Source organism: Lynx canadensis, chromosome F2 (assembly GCF_007474595.2).
Source record: "Lynx canadensis isolate LIC74 chromosome F2, mLynCan4.pri.v2, whole genome shotgun sequence".
NCBI classification, from domain to species: Eukaryota; Metazoa; Chordata; class Mammalia; order Carnivora; family Felidae; genus Lynx; species Lynx canadensis.
The window spans coordinates 41,663,496-41,683,845 of NC_044320.2; the positions used below are offsets into that span (position 1 = coordinate 41,663,496).

The 20,350-nt window shown below is 38.5% G+C and overlaps 2 protein-coding genes across 10 annotated transcripts in view; one reads left to right on the forward strand and one right to left on the reverse strand.

Annotated features, from left to right (window-relative positions):
* TP53INP1 (tumor protein p53 inducible nuclear protein 1) overlaps positions 1-20,350 on the forward strand; it is a 156,347-nt gene that overhangs the window by 32,232 nt on the left and 103,765 nt on the right. The gene's annotated exons all lie outside the window — the stretch shown is intronic.
* Positions 1-20,350, reverse strand: part of NDUFAF6 (NADH:ubiquinone oxidoreductase complex assembly factor 6) — a 30,996-nt gene that overhangs the window by 2,991 nt on the left and 7,655 nt on the right. The window contains exons 2-8 of one of the 4 annotated variants that reach the window (XM_030303855.1): positions 20,239-20,338; positions 15,350-15,472; positions 10,002-10,058; positions 6,132-6,234; positions 4,961-5,094; positions 4,434-4,535; positions 153-209 (exon numbers count right to left, since the gene is read on the reverse strand). In XM_030303855.1, coding sequence (XP_030159715.1) covers positions 153-209; positions 4,434-4,535; positions 4,961-5,094; positions 6,132-6,234; positions 10,002-10,058; positions 15,350-15,472; positions 20,239-20,338 — 676 coding nt within the window. Of the gene's footprint in view, positions 1-152; positions 210-4,433; positions 4,536-4,960; positions 5,095-6,131; positions 6,235-10,001; positions 10,059-13,804; positions 13,932-15,349; positions 15,473-20,234; positions 20,339-20,350 lie in introns of those variants that run through there. The other 3 variants (XM_030303856.2, XM_030303858.1, XM_030303857.1) reach the window with 3 other exon arrangements.

A 20,350-nucleotide genomic window follows, 5' to 3' on the forward strand; every position in this document is an offset into this window, starting at 1 on the left:
TGAATGTAACTCACAAAACCCACCATTAAGGGAGGGAAGCAAACACAAAGACTCCAAACTAAAGAACTTCATTGGGAACTTTATAAAACAGAAAAAGAGATCGTACACATCTGCTTCAGTAATTAACCAGCCTTCTCTGTTAATCCACTTACCGTCTGAAGAAAAGCAGGAAATGCTTTCACAGGAACACTTTTGTGGAAGGACCTAGCCTACAAAGGAAGACAAAAGGAAACCGGTTTCAAACATAAATATTTCTGGAGATAAACACTCTCCCTCTGAAAGTGAACACAAAGCAATACCAGGAGTTTAACAACACAGCTAGGGCTTCTCTGAAAGGTCAGAAAATAGCTCTCCTGCCAATTAAAATTAATCTCCTAAGCCTAAAAGACTCCGGAAAAGGTACTTTAATAAGAATCTCATTCTTTCTTACGGATTGGCTTTGGCCTTTTCCAGCTGCCTAATAACACCCACAACTTTGGCCCTCCAGCTCTGTGGTGAGGGGTGAGTGAGGAAATACTTGCATTAAGAAGTCCCTGCACCTCCCTAGCTTCGATCGTCAGTATCTTCTGGTTACACGAATGTAAGAGCCTCCTAACTGATCTTCCTGCCTGGTTCTCGACCTTTAATTCAGTTTATACAGGCTGCCAAATGAATTATTTTACTTTCTGTTTAAAATTTTTTTAAATTTATTTTAATTTTTACTTTCTTTAACTTAACCCCTTGATACACCAAGTCTTATCTCTTCATTTTGGAATCCCAGGGCTTCTACATCTTGGCTCCAACCTCTTCTATCCCGCCTAACTCCCTACTACCTTGGACCACAAAGCCCTGATCCACTCACGCTGATGCCCATCATCCTGCGCTCACCAAGCCCACTCTTGTCTGCGGGTCTTCGTTTACATGGTCAGATACTGCCTCTACCTCCTGACATCTTAACCCCCTGCACTCTGGTCTTACCCTCAACCATCTACTAAAATTGCTCTTTTCAAGATCACCCAAAATTTACTAACCGCCATACCCATCTTTTCAACCTCTCTGTAGCATGTAAAACTTTAATATTCCCCTTTCTTAGAATTTTCTCCTCCTTTGGTTTCCAAGACACTGACTCTCAGTGCACGTACTTCTTTGGCCATTAGTTCCTTTCCCTTCTTCTTAGTAACTGGCCCTTTTTTCCCTTCTACCTGAGAAGTGGAGGTGGGCCTTGGGTCCTGCCCTTGGTCCTCACGTCTAGATGTACTTTCTCCTCGGGCAACACCACCCACACTTAGAACTTTAACCAGAGGCTTTCTATGTGGATGACTCCCCAATCTTTATCTCCAGTTCTGACCTCCCTTCAAAGTCCCAATCCTGCAGTCTTCAATAGCCCATCTCCCTAGGTGGCCTCAAATCCCCTTAAATTCAGAGATGTCCAACAGCTGGCCCAGAGGCTCCTGGTTAGCACCAGCACACCGCTGCTTTTCACAGTAGTCTCTGAACGGCACCATCATCACCTAAACCTGAACTCTGTGCAGCCTTCCCTCTTCCCGATCCTGCTACCACCCAATCTGTCAAGTCTAGTTGATTCCTCCTCTGTTGTGTGTGTGTGTGTATAAATCTATATAAACATATCTAAACATTTACCCTAAGTCAGACCTTCTTTCTCTCTCTCCTAAATAAGCCTCCTAACTGATCTCCCACCCCCCAAATTCCTCTCAAACACTGCTGGCCAGGTTCTCTAATGTGCAACACTACTGTCACTGCTCTACTTGATGGTGGCGATGATGAAGGGAGCCCACTCACATGTCACTTATGATATGCCAGGCATGGTTATAAAGTCTTACACACATTAACTCATTTATCCAAATCACAGCTCTTTGAGTTCAGCCCTAATATGACCCTCTTTCCCAGAGGAGGAAAGTGAGGGGCAGAGGTGAAGATCATGTGATCAGGAAATGGCAGAGCTAGGACTGAAAGTCAGATTCTGGTTCCAGAGTCTGCACTGTCATCCACTGTGCTCCAGTGCCTCTCAAATCTTCCCGAACTCTATTATCTTCCTTCGATCCACCCTTCCAAGCCTGTGTTCCAGGATCCTATTTCACATAACCTACAAACCAGTAGTTTTCAAACCTGGTGTTTAAAATCATTTGGAAATTTTAATTCCTGGCCCCATCCCAGGTTTACTGTATCACCAGGGGGTAAGGCCTGGGAATCTGTATTTTTCAGATGCCTTAAGTGTCCATCAACTGGGACTAGTCAGGTTCCAACTCAGGGCATTCCTGCATTTATGATTCCGTTGTATTCTCAGACCTTATCTAAAACTCTGCTAGTTTTAAGTGATTTCTCATCTAAAGTTCCATGTATTTTACCTATACCTCCATTGTGGTAGAGAACTATGCTTCAGAAAATTCAGAAAAAGATTAATATAGAATCTTGGCCCTCAAAAAGCTTACAATCTAATTACCTATTTAATATTTCACAAAAATTTACTGAGTGCCTGTAATGTACCACGCACTTTAGATGTTGAAGAATGCAGCATAGAACCAAAGTCACTTACATTCTGTGTCAGGCAGTGAGAAGTGCGAGGCCAGGTAAAAGGACTGAGGGGATGGAAAAGGAGGCTGTTATTTTAGATAAGGTAGCCAGGAAGAATCTTTCTGATAAGGTGATATTTGATGCTGCCTATGAGGTTGGGAGTGGAGGAGTTGGGGGTGAAGAACATCTTCCAAGCAGAAAAACAGCAAGTACAAGGGACCTGAGGTTTGCAGGTAAATGACAAGGTCTTTAGGATCCACTGAGGCTCAGAAAACAAACAAACAAACAAACGGAAAAGAAAAAGGTTCACAAGAAGAACCAGGGAGAAAGAGCATCATGAGAATCAGGGAGATATAAAGTTTCCACCAAGTTTTCAGGAGACACTAAAATGAAGTAATGGTTCTAGGAGAATCAGGAAGGAATAGCATGATTCAGATGAAGGACATAGTTTCAAGAAAGGGGAGAAGGGGGCACCTGGCTGTCTCAGTTATTGGAGCCTGAGACTTGATGTCAGGGTTGTGAGTTCAAGCCCCACATCAGGTGTAGAAGTTACTTAAAAATAAAATCTTAAAGGGTTGCCTGGGTGGCTCAGTCAGTTAAGTGGCTGACTCTTGATTTTGACTCAGGTTTGATCTCACAGTTCATGAGTTCAGGCCCCGCATTGGGCTCTGTGCTGAGAGTGCAGAGCCTGTTTGGGATTTTCTCTCTCCCTCTCTCTCTGCCCCTCCCCTCTCTCAAAATAAATAAACTTAAAAAAAAATTAAAAATAAATAAATAAAATCTTTTAAAAAAAGAAATGTGGGGGAGTCAACAGAAGACAAGGTACAGATTGAGAAAAGATGAACTAACTGTTAGGAAAACACCTAAAGTGATATGCAGGAGAAATCAGGAACCAGTTTAGAGGCTAAGTCAGAGAACCAAGGGAAGAAGATAGTAGAAGGTTTCAAGGTGGTGTTATATAACACCAGGGGATGAATCACCTGATTCTCCTCCTGAAATCATTATTGCACTACATGCTAACTAACTTGGATGTAGTGGCGCCTAGGTGGCTCAGTCGGTTGAGCGTCCGACCTCAGCTCAGGTCATGATCTCACAGTCCGTGAGTTTGAGCCCTGCATCGGGCCTGTGCTGACAGCTCAGAGCCTGGAGCCTGTTTCGGATTCTGTGTCTCCCTCTCTCTCTGATCCTCCCCCGTTCATGCTCTGTCTCTCTCTGTCTCAAAAATAAATAAACATTAAAAAAAAAATTAAAAAAAACTAACTTGGGTGTAAATTAAAAAAAAAGAAAAGAAAGTTTCAAGGAGCAAAAACGTCTATGATGTCAATAGCAGAAAGAGTTAGCATGAATGAGAGTTTTAAGTGCCCCCTAATGTGGCAATAAGGAGATTATTTAGTGATGCCTATTATTAGAATAGGCAGGATGGAAGTGAAATGATAGCACAACGAACGGTGCCATGGTCCTGCTGGCCTTGAGGTAACAATGAATGTAGCCACTTACTCACTAAAGTTTAACCGGGAGGGGGGAAATGTGCCACAGAATATCCGAAGGCTGCCTAGAAAAGGGGTGAGTTATCAGGCCAGCTGCGGACACTGAGGACATGAGCTCCTGGGAGAGGAGCCATCAGCCCTGGCAGGGCAGAGACAGCCTGTCCCCTGAGAGTGAGAGCTGGTGGGTGCACAGAGCACAAAGGAGCTCACCGAGGAAGCTGAGGCTGGGCTTGCTCGGTAAAGGATGTGTTCATCGCTGAGAGGGAGACAGGGGGACCATAAAAAACTGGAGAAAGTTTTCAAGAGTGCCTGAGATAAATCTACTGGGATTTCAATGAGAAATGGAGTAAAGACCAGGAACCCTAACTATGCTCGAGGAACAGCCACATCTAGAAATAGTAGTTTCCTAAATAATTTGGCAGAGAGCCTACTTACATGCTTTAGGTGCAAGTGTGCCTGGCTGGCAATGTCATATATCACATCTCTCACATTTTTAGCTTGGTTCTGCCGTAGAAAATCCTCTTGTGAAACGCCATGCTGTGTGGGAAAATACACATTACGTTAGGAATCTAAAAGCACACTTTACCTTAGTTCAAGAACAACAGGTGACAGAATAGAATCTACAGTACAATGTTTATTTTGTTTTTGAAAATACATGTACACACACTTGTGTCTGCACCTACAGACACACATACACACACACTCCTAGAAGAATATGCGACAAGATGTTAATTAACAACAGTTGCGGGTAGAACAAAATTATACAAGCAAGGAAACATATGGACCCACCACTGATCTCAGGTGCCCGACTGATAAAATTCTGATGTGATAACTGGGGCAAAAAAGCAATTAGCATTCATTTCAAAGCAGTTACTTGAACAGATGAAGCAAAAAACCAAGAGATAATGTCCCTCCCCATGTTCCTGAAGTAAATTATTAGAGGAAACAAGTAACAGCCTTACCAGCATACAAATTTCCATGGGAAGGAACACTCTTCTTCTGCTACCATGATAGGGCGTTGCTCTCAAGCAAGTGACAATGCCCTGCGCTTTTCCAATGTGACTCGCGGCATGATCTGCATGAAGATCCTTTACACCTAGGATTTTAGAAATGAAGCAACATGGCTTACATGCACAACAAATCAACAGAGGCAGCTTGGAGAAATCACCTAAACATGTAAAAGTAGGTGTTTATCTTGTGTGTTATATCTGAAAAACAAGACTTATGTGAGCAAAACTGGGCACAAAGACAAGCTGACTGTTTACCACTGAACAGGTTTCTGAACCTCAACTTTTAAATGAAAGTGTTTTCCTCAGACTACAGAACACTGAGAACACATTTGGAATTTTAATCAGCTATCTTGGAAAAACATTACAAGTCTTCCATTTCTTCTCCTCAATGCAATTTCCATATGACCTCATTTTAAGTATACGCTTGACAAACCGTCTGCTCTTTGCTCCCTCCTTTCATTGTGTTGGCAAACATGTCACCGGGCATACAGGCGGAATGAGCCTGGGAATCTCAATAGGGACTTGTGTTACTCCTTTAGGGTGACATAAAGATATATTACCTTCTTCAAAAGAGAGGGCATTGTCCTTGATCCAAACAATCTCCTCATTACAATAAGACCTCACCAACTTAAAAACAAAGTAGATGAGGAAAAGGATCATCTAAATTTGTTTGTTTTATTTATTTTTAAGAGGACAGAGAAAGAAAAGTCTTGCAAGAACTTTGAGAAACTCAGTTTTATATTTTCTATTTTTTATTTCTTCTTACACGGGGAAGTTTTATTGACAGGGAAGGAAGAGTCAGGCCCCAGGTCTTCCAAATTGTAGGAGACACGTGAAAAAGAAAAATCACCTGTAATTACCAGATTATTGATTACAGCATTCCCATGAGGTAGCTAAAGTACTTTTATGAGAGCCTGAGTATTTTGATTAGTCTGCACTCCAAAGAAAGATATATATATTCCCCTTTTTGCTTAAGAAAAACAAACAAAAAAACCATTCCTTTACAGATGGTGTGAAGAAAACCTTCGTGTTAAACCAATTAGACTGTCAGATTATGAAAGAGTGAAGTCTGAGAGGTATTTTCTTTGAAAACAGAATTATAAAACTGGAAAAAAAGACTTACTCAATATTTCTAGTGTTAAATAAAGAAGAGAGCTCTGAGTGTTTTCAGCATAGTTTTCCAGTTCCTGGATATTACGATATGGTTTGTCATCCAAATTTTTTTCCTATAGTCAAACAAAATGCAAACAAAGTTTGATGAATTATCAATATTTTATAAAGAAAAGCACCATTTTTTTGCCCTGAAGAATTAATAAAGAATAAAAATAATTAGTATATATTGTTTAGTACACAATAAGATTAAAATAAAATTAAAATATTAAAGTCCTACACATTCAGTAATTACAAATCACCCCTCAAAAGAATACCTTGGGAATAATCTCAATGCACAAATCACCCCAGACATGGGGTTAGCTTAATTTTTAATTCCTTCAAAAGCCCAAGGAATCATGAGACACTGACTTAACTGAGCTCTGACTTAAGCACTTTAGACATTATCTTTTTAATCCTAGAAACCTCCCCCCTCCCCCCAAATAAAGAATTAATGCTTTTTCCATGTTGCAGATGAGGAAATGGAGCCACAGGTCACATAGCTAGTAAATGGTGGGGATAGGATTCAAATCTATACATTTTAACTGTTAAGCCCATGGTTTTAATAAAGAAAAGGTGTGTAGGACAGGAAAGATCATAACCAGGCCCCACCCCAAAGAAACCAAGCTCCATAAAGTAACGGGGGTGATTACTTTACCTGATCACATTATATTCCAGAAACCAAAAAATGTAAATCTCAGGCTAAGAACATCTAGCCACTTTTATAATAATACATCCACAAAGACCCTACTGCCAAGGAAATATATCCCTTCCTCTTTATTTTTTAATCAGAAGAAAATGGCACTAGCAATGATCCCAGGGGAAAAAATTATGTCCAATCTTTTACATTTTTTAAAAATTGAGTCATAATTCACATACTGTAAAATGTACCCTTTTAAAATGTACAATTCAGTGGTTTTCAGTATATTCACAAAGTTGTACAACCATCACCACTATCTAATCTCACACTGTTTTCCCGCCTCAAAGAGAAACCCTGTATCCATTAAGCAGTCACTTCCCACTTCTCCCTTCTCTCATCCCCCAACAAACCACTCACCTACTTTCTGTCTCCATGGATTTGTTTGCTCAGGACATTTTATAAAAATGCAGTGATACAATATGTAGTTTTTTGTATCTGGCTTCTTTCAGTTAGCACATTTTTAAGGGTCATCCATGTTGGAGCACATATCAGTACCTGATTCTTTTTAACTGGAGAAAGTATTAATAATATTCCATTGTATGGATATACCACACTATGTTTTTATTCACTCATTGGTAGACTATGGGTTGTTCCCACTTTTGGACTACTATGAATAATGCTGCTGTGAACATTTGTTACAGATTTTGTGCAGACACATGTTTTCATTTCTTGGGTATAAATATAGGAGTGACACTGCTGGGTCTTTGGTAACTCTATGTTTAACTTTCTGAACAACTGCCAAATTTTTTTCAAAGCAGCTATACCATTTCACATTCCCATCAGCAACATATGAAAGTTTCTAATTTATCTATATCCTCACCAACACTCATTATTGTTCATATTTTTATTATAGCCATCCTGATGAGTGTAAAGGAGTAATTTATTCTGGTGTTGATTCACATTTCCATAATGAAAAGATGTTGAGCATCCTTTTAGGTGTTTACTGGTCATAGGTAGATCTCCCTTGCAGAAATGTTTACTCAAATCCTTTCCCCATTTTTAAATTGGGTAATTTGTCTTTTTATTGTTGAGTTTTAAGAGTTTTTTTTTTACATATTCTAGGTACTTATTCCTTATCAAATATATATATATATATATATATATATACATGTATATATATGTATGTGTATATATGTATATATACATATGTATATATATATATATATATATATATATATATGGCAAATACTTTCTCCAATTCCATGGACTGCTTTCTCACTTTCTTGAAATTTTTAATTTTGTTTAAGTCCAATTACCTGCTTTTTCTTTTATTGCTTATCCTTTTGATATCGTATCTAAGAAATCACTGCCTAACCTGAAGTCACAAAGATTTATGTCTATGTTTTCTCCTAAGTGTTTTACAGTTTTAACTCTTACATTTAGGTGTTTGACCTATTTTGAGTTAGTTTTTGCATATGGTGTTAGATAGGAATCCAAATTCATTCTTTGCATGCAGATATCTAGTCGTCCTGATGTTATTTGTTGAAAAGGCTATTCTTTACCCATTGGATTATCTTCACACCCCTATCAAAAAAATCAACTATAAATGTATGGGTTTATTTCTGGACTTTCAATTCTGTTCCATTGATCTGTATGCCTATGCTGTGCCAATAATCCACAGTTTGATTACTATAACTTTGGAGCTTTCTTCTTTAGCAGGATTGCTTTAGCGATTCTGGGTCTCTGGTGTTTCCATATGGATTTCAGGATCAGCTTGTTAATTTCTGCAACAAGGCAGCTGGAGTTTTTATAGGAATTGCACTAAATCTAAAGATCAATGTGGGAGACTTGAGCCTAGTCTTTTACTCTTAAATATCCCTCCCTACAAATGCCAAATGTTATTTTCCATTAAACCAAAAAGTTATCTCTGTCTTGAATTTTCTAATTGTCTTTACCTCATAAAAACAGAAAACACCTGAAAAATAGATCTTCTTAGTGCTAATTAACTCTGTAGGCCAACAACTATTTCTTTTATTTATTTATTTTTAAAGGCTTTATTTTTGAGAGAGAGAGACAGAGTACGAGCAGGGGAGGCGCAGAGAGAGAGAGGGAGACAGAATCCACAAAGCAGGCTCCAGGCTCTGAGCTGTCAGCACAGAGCCTGATGTGGGGCTTGAACCTGTGAACCACGAGATTATGACCTGAGCCGCAGTTGGACGCTTAACTGACTGAGCCACCCAGGTGCCCCAACAACTATTTCTTTTAAATGCTCAAGTCGTTATCTCCTGTTTTGGTTTGTAATTACTATAGCCTATGATTATTAATAGGCTGTATCCAAATAAACTAAGTGAACTCACATTTTCATGACAACAGTATGTGATAAATATCAGGCTAATGAGGACACTGAGCCAACCATGTGTCAGAAAGATTACATAAATTAGCCCAGGCCAGAGAGTAATTTGTATGCTTGGTTGGAAGTAGAACTCAGTTCTTAGAACATAGTATAGCATTCCATTCACTAGAATAGAACCATCAGACTTTCCTATTCCCTCAACTATCTGGACAGAGATCCAAATATTGCGTGTACATAAAGGTATGTGTATGACTACTCAAGTTTTGATGATATTAAGGAATTATCTGTGATTTTTTAAAGGTATGGTCATTTATTGTGGGTATGTTTTCTAAAAGCATTTTTAAAAATCTTTTCAAGATACAATATATATTTGCAAGCTAATAATATGCTGGTTTATTTTAAAATAATCCAGTGGCAAAAAAATAATAATAAAATAAAATAATCCAGTGGCATTTAATGAGAAGAGTTGGTAGAATATAGATGAAACAAGATTGGATATGTATTTATAACTAATTAAAGCTGGGTAACAAATACATGAAAGTATATTACACTATTCTCTCTACTTTTGTATAAGTCCAAACATTTCCATTTAAAAACCAAACAAAATAGTAGAGTGGGGGTAGGGTGCGCATACCCGTCTCTGCCTAGGTGCCTGTGTTTGCCTGTCTGACTCAAGGTGCAGGGGCAGGGGGCTGAAATGAGTGCATGTAATGATAGAGAATGGATACAATGACAGTTCTCTAAAATCTCCTTCCTCCAGAATGTAATACACATATTAAAACATTTCCTCCCTAAGGAATTAGCTTACAGATAAAAAGGAAGAAAACACGACTTGAGCAATTTCAACTTACTCTTTCATCAATGATTTTCATAAGCCATCTTTTAGTCAGATTATGTCTTTTGACAGCCTGAAAAAAACAAGAGTGTTGTAAATTTTGAGAAAGTACTAGAAATGACTTCAGCAGACCTGAAAATGAACAAACCAAATACAAAACTAGGTAAGGAAACTTGTAATAACTATCACCAGATAGCTATGTTAAAGTATCAGGGGAAAAGAAAATGTCCCTAGAAAACATTTCAAAACATTTCCAAGTATAGATAATACGTCCAAAACATTTCCACTAGACTTTTTTTCTTATGCTATTAGTAATTTAACAATTCCACTTTAAAAATAAAAACAAAACAAGAATTAAATAACAAGCTTCTGTTATGTGATTCATCTTGACTTCTATGCTTATTTATTACACACAAACTTTTTTCCATAGGACAAAAATTTTACTTAGTGAAAATAACCACTTCTCCACACGAAAAGAGTAACTAAAAGTCCAAAGAAAATAATCTGTAGGGTACAGTTTTATCTTAGCAAATAGAGATTCCAGTAGGAAAAAGCACAGCTAGTGCCCAGATCTTGGTCTCCAGTTCCACTCCCCCCGAAGGAAACGGGGCTCTGGAGAAACAGAGGCAGGGGAGATTCAAGGTGATCCTAGAATATTTTACTGTGCCAGAAAATACAAAGTGTCCCAAAAAGTGATGAGGATGTATGTCATAAGGACATAGGACCCAGTTTGATAAGACTCCCACTATCCAAGTCTGGGACAACTTGAACATCAAAATAATCACATATAGTAATGAATTATAAAATACTGGAAAAAAACAGGAATTCATGAGTTCATAGCAATAATCAATAAACAAATACAAGAGATTGAGAGTTCTTCCTTATATTAGAATGCCAAGTGCCAACCAGTAATGTTGACCGAGTGCTAGAGTCTGGAAATTACCTTTTTGCAATCACAACAAATAAAGACTGAATCAGACAAGAACCATCAATGAATGCTAAGTTTAGGAAGAAACTGACATGGAGCAGGATATGTGCATAGTCTTAAAGTTGATGAATTTATGAGAGGAATTATAACTACAGACTGGGAACCCAAGCAACATCTTGACCAGGTGATGAAAACAGTGCCAACAAAGAACAGATGGACAAAGTGTGCCAACAGATGTGATACCCTAAGAAGAACATATCACCTTTGCAGTATTCTGGCCAAACATGTATAGACTGAATTAGTCATGAGAAAACATCAGACAATTCCCAAATGAGGAATGTTCTAAAAAAGCAGGGGAAGGAGGCTATACTCTTCAAAACTGTCAATGACAGGGCACCTGGGTGGCTCAATTGGTTAAATGTCCGATTCTTTTTTTTTTTTTTTTTTTTTTTGATAATTAAAAAAAATTTTTTTTAATGTTTATTCTTGAGAGAGAGAGAGGCAGACAGAGCATGATCGGGGGAGGGGAGAGAGAGAGGGAGACACAGAATCCAAAGTAGGCTCCAGGCTCTGAGCTGTCAGCACAGAGCCTGATGCGGGGCTCAAACTCACGAATGGTGAGATCATGACCTGAGGTGAAGTCGGACACTTAATTGACTGAGCCACCCAGACACTCCAAGTGTCTGACTCTTGATTTTGGCTCAGGTTATAATCTCACAGTTCATGAGTTCCAGCACTGCATCACGCTCTGCACTGAAAGCGTGGAGCCTGGTTGGGATTCTATCTCCTTCTCTCTCTCTGTCCCTCCCCCGCTTGCTGTCTGTATCTTTCTCAAAATAAATAAAAATGAACTTTAAAAAAAAAGTCAATCAATGTCATAGAAGATAGAAGCTACAGAAATGTTCCAGATTAAAGCAGGAGAAAGAGACGTGACAACTAATACATGATCCTAGACTGGATCCTATACTCGAGGGGAAAATACTATTGTGGACATTACTGGGGAAACTGACAAAAGTGGAATATAAATGGAAAATTATATAAAAATGTTACATCAAAGTTAAATTTACAAAAGTTAGTAGCTATTCAGATAACATAAGAGAATATCCCTATTCTTAGGAAATAAAGTATTTAGGGATGAAGGGCCATGAAGTATAGAACTTATACTCAAGTGATTCAGATAAAAATTATGAGTGTGAAAATGCACACACACACAGAGCACACATGAACTTGTATGTGGGCACTGCACAAATCATTAACAGGATAAAAATGTTAACAACAGGTGAATCTGGATGTAGATTATGCAAGTGTTCTTTGTACCGTTTTAAATTTTGCAACCTTTCTAAAAGTTTGAAATTATTTCCAAATAAGTTTTAAAAACATTGTTTTCTTGCCAAGTCAACAATAAGTAAGATATATTTTCATAAAAAATAAATATGGCAGGGGCACCTGGATGGCTCAGTCAGTTAAGTGTCCAACTCTTGATTTCAGCTCAGATCATGATCTCACAGTTCAGGAGTTTGAGCCAGCATGAGGCTCCGCACGCTTGGGATTCTCTCTCCCTCTCTCTCTGCCCCTCCTCTGCGCCCTCTCTCTCTCTCTCAAAATACATAAATTTTTTAAAAAGGGAAGAAAAAATAAATATGGTAGTGAAACAAAGTCTCAGGAATATCCTATACTCCATCTAAGACTCTAAGACATCATTGATACTAATGACTAATGATACTAACTGGAAGCACAGAGAACAGAGCCCATTCTGCCTTCCAGGAGCTAACAGAAGCTAAAGGAGCTGCACAGTGTTGGTTGCAAAGCTCTCAGCACTGCTGCTATTACATGGCAGGACTCCCTGCAGGCCTCTCCCCAGTCCCAGGAATCAGCTTGGGATTCCTCAGTCATTACAGAGTCCTGATCTTGTTCTATTTTGTACATGTCTGAGTGGGGCAAGGCATGTTTGATCTTTGTAACCACCATCAAGTACCATTCCTGGCACATAAAAGTACTAAATACATATTTAACCATAGAAAGTCAGATTTTTGTTTACTCAAGGCTGAAACCATAACAGCTATAGTTCCTTGACCATAAAATATAATTCTTCTGTCTGATTCTGAAGGAAATCAGAGATCAAGGTAAAAAAAAAAACAAGGATTTAATAAGCAGCTGAAAATCTGCTGAATAAAGTATCAACAATTTTTAAAACAGAAGCCAAACAGAATAAAAACCTTGGCTATAAACATAAGTTCAAGCTTGCAACTAACATTAATACACAGAGAAATGGAGAAAACCATATGAAATATACATGTAATTATAGATATGCAATTATCTTGCATCCTAAAAGCACTAATGAATCACTGCGGCAGAAAAGTTCTCCCTGCACAATACACTGTCACTCTTTCCCCACTTAATCTTCTAAAAGAACCTGATGCTCTCTAAAGAACCAATGAAAAGTTTTCCTGGACAGTGTGCAAAAAGCATGTGCTCCAGCAGAGTGTGGAAGGGTAAACATGCAATCAAGACATCTGCTATGACCACCACCTGCTTCTTTCAAATATTCATATTAACCTTCAACACTGGTCATATCAGAAAGCTGGTCAACAGCAATCATCAACATTTAAAGAGCTATTAAAATCGGATCAATTGGCACATGTGTAAACATTCTACAATTCAGATGGGTCTTCTGTTTTTTTTTTTTTTGAGAGAGGCCAAGACAAGATAAATTTGTCTTGAAGGAACCTCTAAGGATGCAAGCCTTAGCATAAACCCCCACTGCGGGGATGTCTGAGTGTAAAAGAATAGTTTTTCTAGATTTTAGAGAAAATTTTTCTCTAAATGGAGTCCCCAAGGTTGAGGTTCTTAAAGTGAGGTAAACAGAGATAAACAACTAATCTAATACTCACAGCTTCCCATCCACTTTTTCTTCTCAGTCCCAGACTTGGGAGGGCCTGGCTTTTTCCATCCTTACTGGGGCTCTGTGAAGTCAGTCGGGGGCCCAGGAACGGGGCCTGCCTCTGCTGGTGTGCAGACCTGAGAAGAGGGGCACCCCTGTCAGGCCTGTCCGTGGCTCCGTTACAGAACCTGTCTTTTAGCACTCATCACACTACAGTGGGGACACAGATCAGTGACAAAAGGCACCTAATTCCCTTCCTCCAGTCATGGTGCAGCACATTTCAGAACTCTGCGTGGCTGTTTATGAATGAGGGATCCATATAACTGCTTTAATGTGAAACTATTCACTGTATACATCTAGCTGTCCGAATAATTCTCCAGCCCATAAGTTTCCATTCTCTAATACTTAAAATTCATCAATGAATATGCAACAAGGCAGTTTTACATTTGTGTCTGGACAATGGTGATTGCAAGTCTCCCTTCACAAAAGATCAGTATGCGTTTTTCTACAGCCCACGGAATGGATTGGAGCACCAGAATAAGGAGCTGCTGGGCAGATAGAACAATTAACCTGCCACTGCTTCAAAATGTATGGGGTTTGGGGTGCCTGGGTAGATCAGTAGTTGAGCGTCTAACTTCAGCTCTGGTCATGATCTCACAGTTCATGGGTTTGAGCCCCACATCAGGCTCTGTCCTGACAGCTCAGAGCCTGCCTTGGATCTTCTGCCCCCCAACCCCCATCCCTTCCCCATTCGTGCTCTCTCTCTTAAAAATAAATAAAACATTTTCTAAAATGTATGGTGTTTAATTTCTACAACCAAATATGTGGAAAACAAATAAGTAGTTGGTAACACAAAGGGACCAGATTCTTTTTTTTTTTCCTTTAATAAAGAAATTCAGTAAAGATCTGTGCAGGTTATTAGCAGATGATTTAAAATTCCTATCAAAACTAACAGCTTTGAACATTACATGAGCCTAAGATTTTTTCAGGATAGATTCCCCATAGCCACTAGCCAAATTGTATGCATCAAAAAGTATGCTCAAGGGGTGCCTGGGTGGCTCAGTCGGTTAAGCGTGTGACTTCGGCTCAGGTCATGATCTCACTGCTCATGAGTTCAAGCCCCACGTTGGGCTCTGTGCTGACAGCTTGCAGCTCAGACCCTGGAGCCTGCTTCAGATTATGTCTCATCTCTCTGCCCCTTCCCCAAACGTGTTCTGTCTCTCTCTCAAATATAAATAAACATTAAAAAAAAATTTTTTTTAAGTATGCGCAAATAACACTTACAAATTAAAGGTAGCATTTTGTGGGGCTCCTGGGTGGCTCAGTTGGTTAAGTGTCTAACTTCGTCTCAGGTCATGATCTCATGGTCCGTGAGTTCGAGCCCCACATCGGGTTCTGTGCTGACAGCACAGAGCCTGGAGCCTGGAGCCTGCTTAGATTTTGTGTCTCCCTCTCTCTCTCTGCCCCTCCCACACTCACACTCTGTCTCTGTCTCTCAAAAAATGAATATACGTTAAAAAAAAAAAATTTTTTTAAAGTAGCATTTTGCTTTTACCTTCCACAGCTCGATGGCCACAGGCTGCTGGGGTGGGTTGTCACTGTATATGTCGTCCACAGTTTTTCTCCAAAACTCCATTCGCATCAGTCCAATTGTTTTCTCAGAGACTGAGTCCTTAACCTGTAAACAGCATTCAAAAACCTTAATAAATGCACTCTTCCTTCACAGTCTCAAAATCAGTATTTGTGACTGCATAACCACATGATTCAGCCAAAAACAAAGTTTAACTCTGTATATTTGTTTTAATTTTTCCTTGAAGTTATATATCAAATTCTTGTCATTAAGAGGTTCCTAAATAAAACTGCAAACTACTTCCAATATTTTCAAGGTCTGCATTCAAAAATAGGAGATCATCTTCTAGAAATAAATTGCCAAGAAAAAGAGTGGGGGGCGGACAATTAGATTAAAAGAAATTTGATAGATGAACAAGTTGCAGTATGTGGACTTTATCTGAATCCTGATTTGAAGAGAAAGAGACAACTAGGAAAAATCTGAACACTAGATGTTTAATGATACTAAGGAATTACTAAATTTTTAATGTTGGACAATGGTTTTGTAGTTATTTTTTAAATGAGTTATCTTTTAGAGATACATATGGCAATATTTACAGATGGAAAAATTTATCTGAGACTTACTTCAAAATAACTTGGAGGTGAGGATGGGGTAGGTGGGGAGAGAGATGAAAAATCAAGATTGGCCATGAGCTAGTAACAGGTGGAGCTGTGTGATGGGTTTATGGAAGTTTACTACATTCTCCAATTCTATATATATTCAAAAATTTTCCATAATAAAAACGTTTTTAAAAGTAAGCATAAGAGAAGAAAAACAATCTTCATTAGATTAGTGATGGTAAAATTATATGTAAGTCTGGAGATGAACCTAGGAAATAGGGCCAGGGGCTTTCTAGAGGAAGCAGTGAAGGAAGTAACATTTACCAAATGTCTACGAGTGCCAGGCCCTTTGCTAGGTTCTGTCCCAGAGATTATCTGATCTCAGTCCTCACTACATACCCACAGGGTCATTACCAATATACCCATTTACAAATAGAGAAATTATGGCTCAAAAAAGTGGTAGTTTAGGGGCGCCTGGCTGGCTCAGTCAGCTGAGCGTCTGATTCTTGATTTTGGCTCAGGTCATGATCCCAGGATCAAGCCCCACATTGGGCTCCATGCTGAGCGTGGAGCCTGCTTATGTATTCTCTCTTTCTCTCCCTCTCTTTCTCCCTCTACACCCCTCCCTCATCTGATCCCTCTCCCTCACTCGCAAACTCTAAAAATGAAAAAAAAAGTAGTGTATCTTATGCTGTGCACACTCAGAACTCATAACGGAACCAGAAGGACTTGCAAAAGATTATGGGGGAGGGGAGTGGTTGACTATGAAGGGGCACAAGAGGGAATTTTTTGGGTTGATGGAATTGTTCTTTTTTCATGACCACAATGGTGAACGCATGACTCTACGCATGTTTCAAAACCTATAGAACTGTACACCACAAAAAGTGACTTTTACTGTACGTCCATTTAAATAAATTCATTCATTCACAAAGTAATTTTTAAAAAGAAAATTATTATACCATCTCCCCACTACTGATTAAGAATGGCCTTGTTAGATTCAGGCAGGAGTAACCAATGCATGCTAAATCTAGGAGGTAAGGTTTTTTTCAAGACAGAATTGACATATACTAGTTTCAGGTGTACAACATAACTTGATATATGAATTGTGGATGATCACCACAGTAAGTCTCCATTACCATATGCAGTTACTAATCCTTTTCTTCTTGTGATGAGACCTTTTAAGATCTACTCTCTTAGCAACTTTCAAATATATAATATAGTCACCATGCTATACATTACAGCCTCATGACTTACTTATAACTGGAAGTTTATACTTTTTGATCACCTTCACCCATTTCTTTTACACCCACGCCCTATCTCTGCAACCACCAGTCTAATCTATCTATGAATTTTGGGGATTTTTTTGTTTTTTAGATTCCACATATGAGTAAGATCATATATTTGTCTGACTTATTTAGCATAATGCCCTCAAAGTCCATCCAACTTGTCACAGATGGCAAGATTTCCTTCTTTTTTATGGCTGAAAAATGTTCTATTGTGTATTTACACATTTTCTTTATCCATTCACCTATCAACGGATACTTAGGTTGCTTCTGTATCTTGGCTACTGTAAATAATGCTGCAGCGAACAAGGGGGTGCAGATATCTTTTCAAGTCAGTGTTTTCATTTTCTTCAGATAAATATCCAGAAGTGGAATTGCTGGGTCATAGGGTAGTTCTATTTTTAATTTTTTGAAGAATCTCCTTACTATTTTCCATGGTGACTGCACCAGCTCACATTCTTACCAACAGTGTACAAGGGTCCCCTTTTCTCCACATCCTTGCCAACGCTTGTTATTTCTTGTGTTTTTGATTCCAGTCATTCTAACATGTGTGAGGTGATATCTTGCTGTGGTTTTGATTTACATTTCCCTGATGTTAGTTGTACTGAGCAACTTTTCATGTACCTGTTGACTATCTAGGAGGTAAATTCTGATGAGGACCATGGTCTTAAAATGTCTACTCACATTTAACAAGGAAAAAATATTAATATTTTGACTGTGACCAAAATTAGTATCACCAATAAGAGACAGATGGACATTTCATACCTCCTTATGATTTGCTGAAAAGGACATACGTCACTTAGTAGTATTAGACTAGGAATGCATAATATGACAAAAAACAAAACAACTCCAAATGAGAAACATTCTAATTTTTAATAGTATTTTAAAAATAAAAAAATAAAAGGAAAAGTATTATTTTAAAAATGTCAATGTCATAAAAGAGAAAGGCTGTGAAAATGTTCCAAATTAAAGGAGGTTAGAGATATGAAAATTAATGCAATACATGATCCTAGATTGGCTCCTGTACAGAAGGGGAAAAAATGCCATAAAGGACATTATTGGATCATTTGACAAAATTGGAAACCAGACAGATTAAACATTGTATCAACACCAAATTTACTCAAATTGATTACTGTGGTTACATAAGAGAATATTCTCACTTGTGAAATACATGCTCAAGATTAAAGGGATAAGGGCCATGGGTAGTGAAGATACTCTAAAATGATTCACAGAATGAAATATATAGACAAAACGACAAAGCATGTGTGGCAGAATACTAACGAAAGGGTCTATGGGTATTTTTTGTACTATTCTTACCTTTGTGTGTGTGCAATTATTTCCACATGAAAAGTTATTTTTGTTAATGGTCTTGGTGGTGGGTGGGTCTCTTAGTAATGTTTAGTATTCAGATCCTGGTGGTATATGGTCTATTCTCAATAAATATCAAGAGTAATCTTTTAAAAATGTGACCAAGCTTTGATGTCCTTTTCTGCTCAGAACCTTCCAATGGTTTCCCATCTCCGAGTAAAAGCCAAAGTGACTGCACTGGTCTCCAAGACCTTGCCTTTCGGGCCCAGATACCTCTAACCTAACCTCCCATGCCCTTCCTCCCTCATCTGCTATACGACACTGGCCTTTTATCAGGTACATTTGCACCTCAGAGCCTTTGTACTTCCTGTTCCTTCTGTGTAGAATAGTCTTTGCTCACATACCTTACTCCCTTGCCTCCTTCAAATTTTTGCTCGAACGTTACCTTCTCAGGTTTTTCCTGACCACTGTAAAATCAGAGCCCCTGCAACACCAAGCCTTCCCCATCCCCCTTAATTTTTTTTTCCATAGTACTTGCTTCTATCTGATACATTACACAGTACTTGTTTTGTTCCTTGAGTACATGGGCTTTATATGTTTTATTCAGTGTTATACTCCAGGATCTAAAACAGTACCTAGCATATCTGAGATAATCAAATACTTATTGAATGAATGAATGAATGAATGAACGAACAAGACTGTGTGTGTAAAGCAGCAGCAAAACACTCCTAAAAGGTGACAGACAATTCAGGGAGAACCCTAATGGTTTGTTCATTAAAAATGGAATTTTAATCACTGTAAAGCGATAATGGAAGATCACAATGGGGACTCTTTACTGCTACACTGTGCTGAAGATGCAGATGTTCAGTTTATGCCTGAAAAAGGATGAGGTAAAAAAAAAAATGGAGTCATGACATCTAGAAGACACCAACAAAAATACAGCCAGAATCTATCAGACTGTCTGCAGATTCAGTGTCTCACCTCAGTTGTGCCTCAGTGCTCTACTCACATCCTTTCATTCCTTCCTAGCTCACTTCCTATCCTATCCACCGGAGAAGCCCTGCCAAAATTTGCACTTTCTTTGAGATTTCAAACCCTCCCCTGCTCCCTCACTCTTAATGTCTGAGCCCTCCATCTAATTTACTGAGAAGACCAAAGCCATACCACTTCAACTCCCACATTTCCATCCTCCAATTCATGTTACGTCAGCCCATGATCTTTCATTCTAAGAAAAAGAAGGGTCTTTCCTTCCTTTGTAATTTTTTAGACAAAAGCGAGTTAGTATGATCTAAGACCTGGGTTTGCTATAATTACTTCTATTGCCTACTTCACGTTAAAGCTAAAACGTCATTTAAAAAGTGCTTTGAAAACAGCTATAAACAGTGAGACTGTGATTAACCTACTCAACTAACAGACAAACATAAATGTTAATTGCATAGTTTTATAATAACCTTAGATAAAAGAAATTAAAATTCCAGAATGGTAGTTCCAGAATCGTTAAGTTTGTTAGCTAGTTTATTTTTGGAATTTAATTGATAAGCCTAACTAGAAGAAGGACAAAGAAATCACCAGCGGAGAACTTAAACACATCCAGCATATAAATTATAACTATATTTCTTTACTGTTCAGCATTAAATATTTTCACCATTTTTGCAAATAATTTTTGAAGGTATTTAATACCAGCCTGAGCCAGTTCCACGTTGAAGGCCCTCAGTGCAAAGGCAGAGCTTCTGGAGTCTGCAGGGAGCAGCAGGGAGCACAAATAGCCTTCGTAGTCTCGTTTCCTATAACAAATA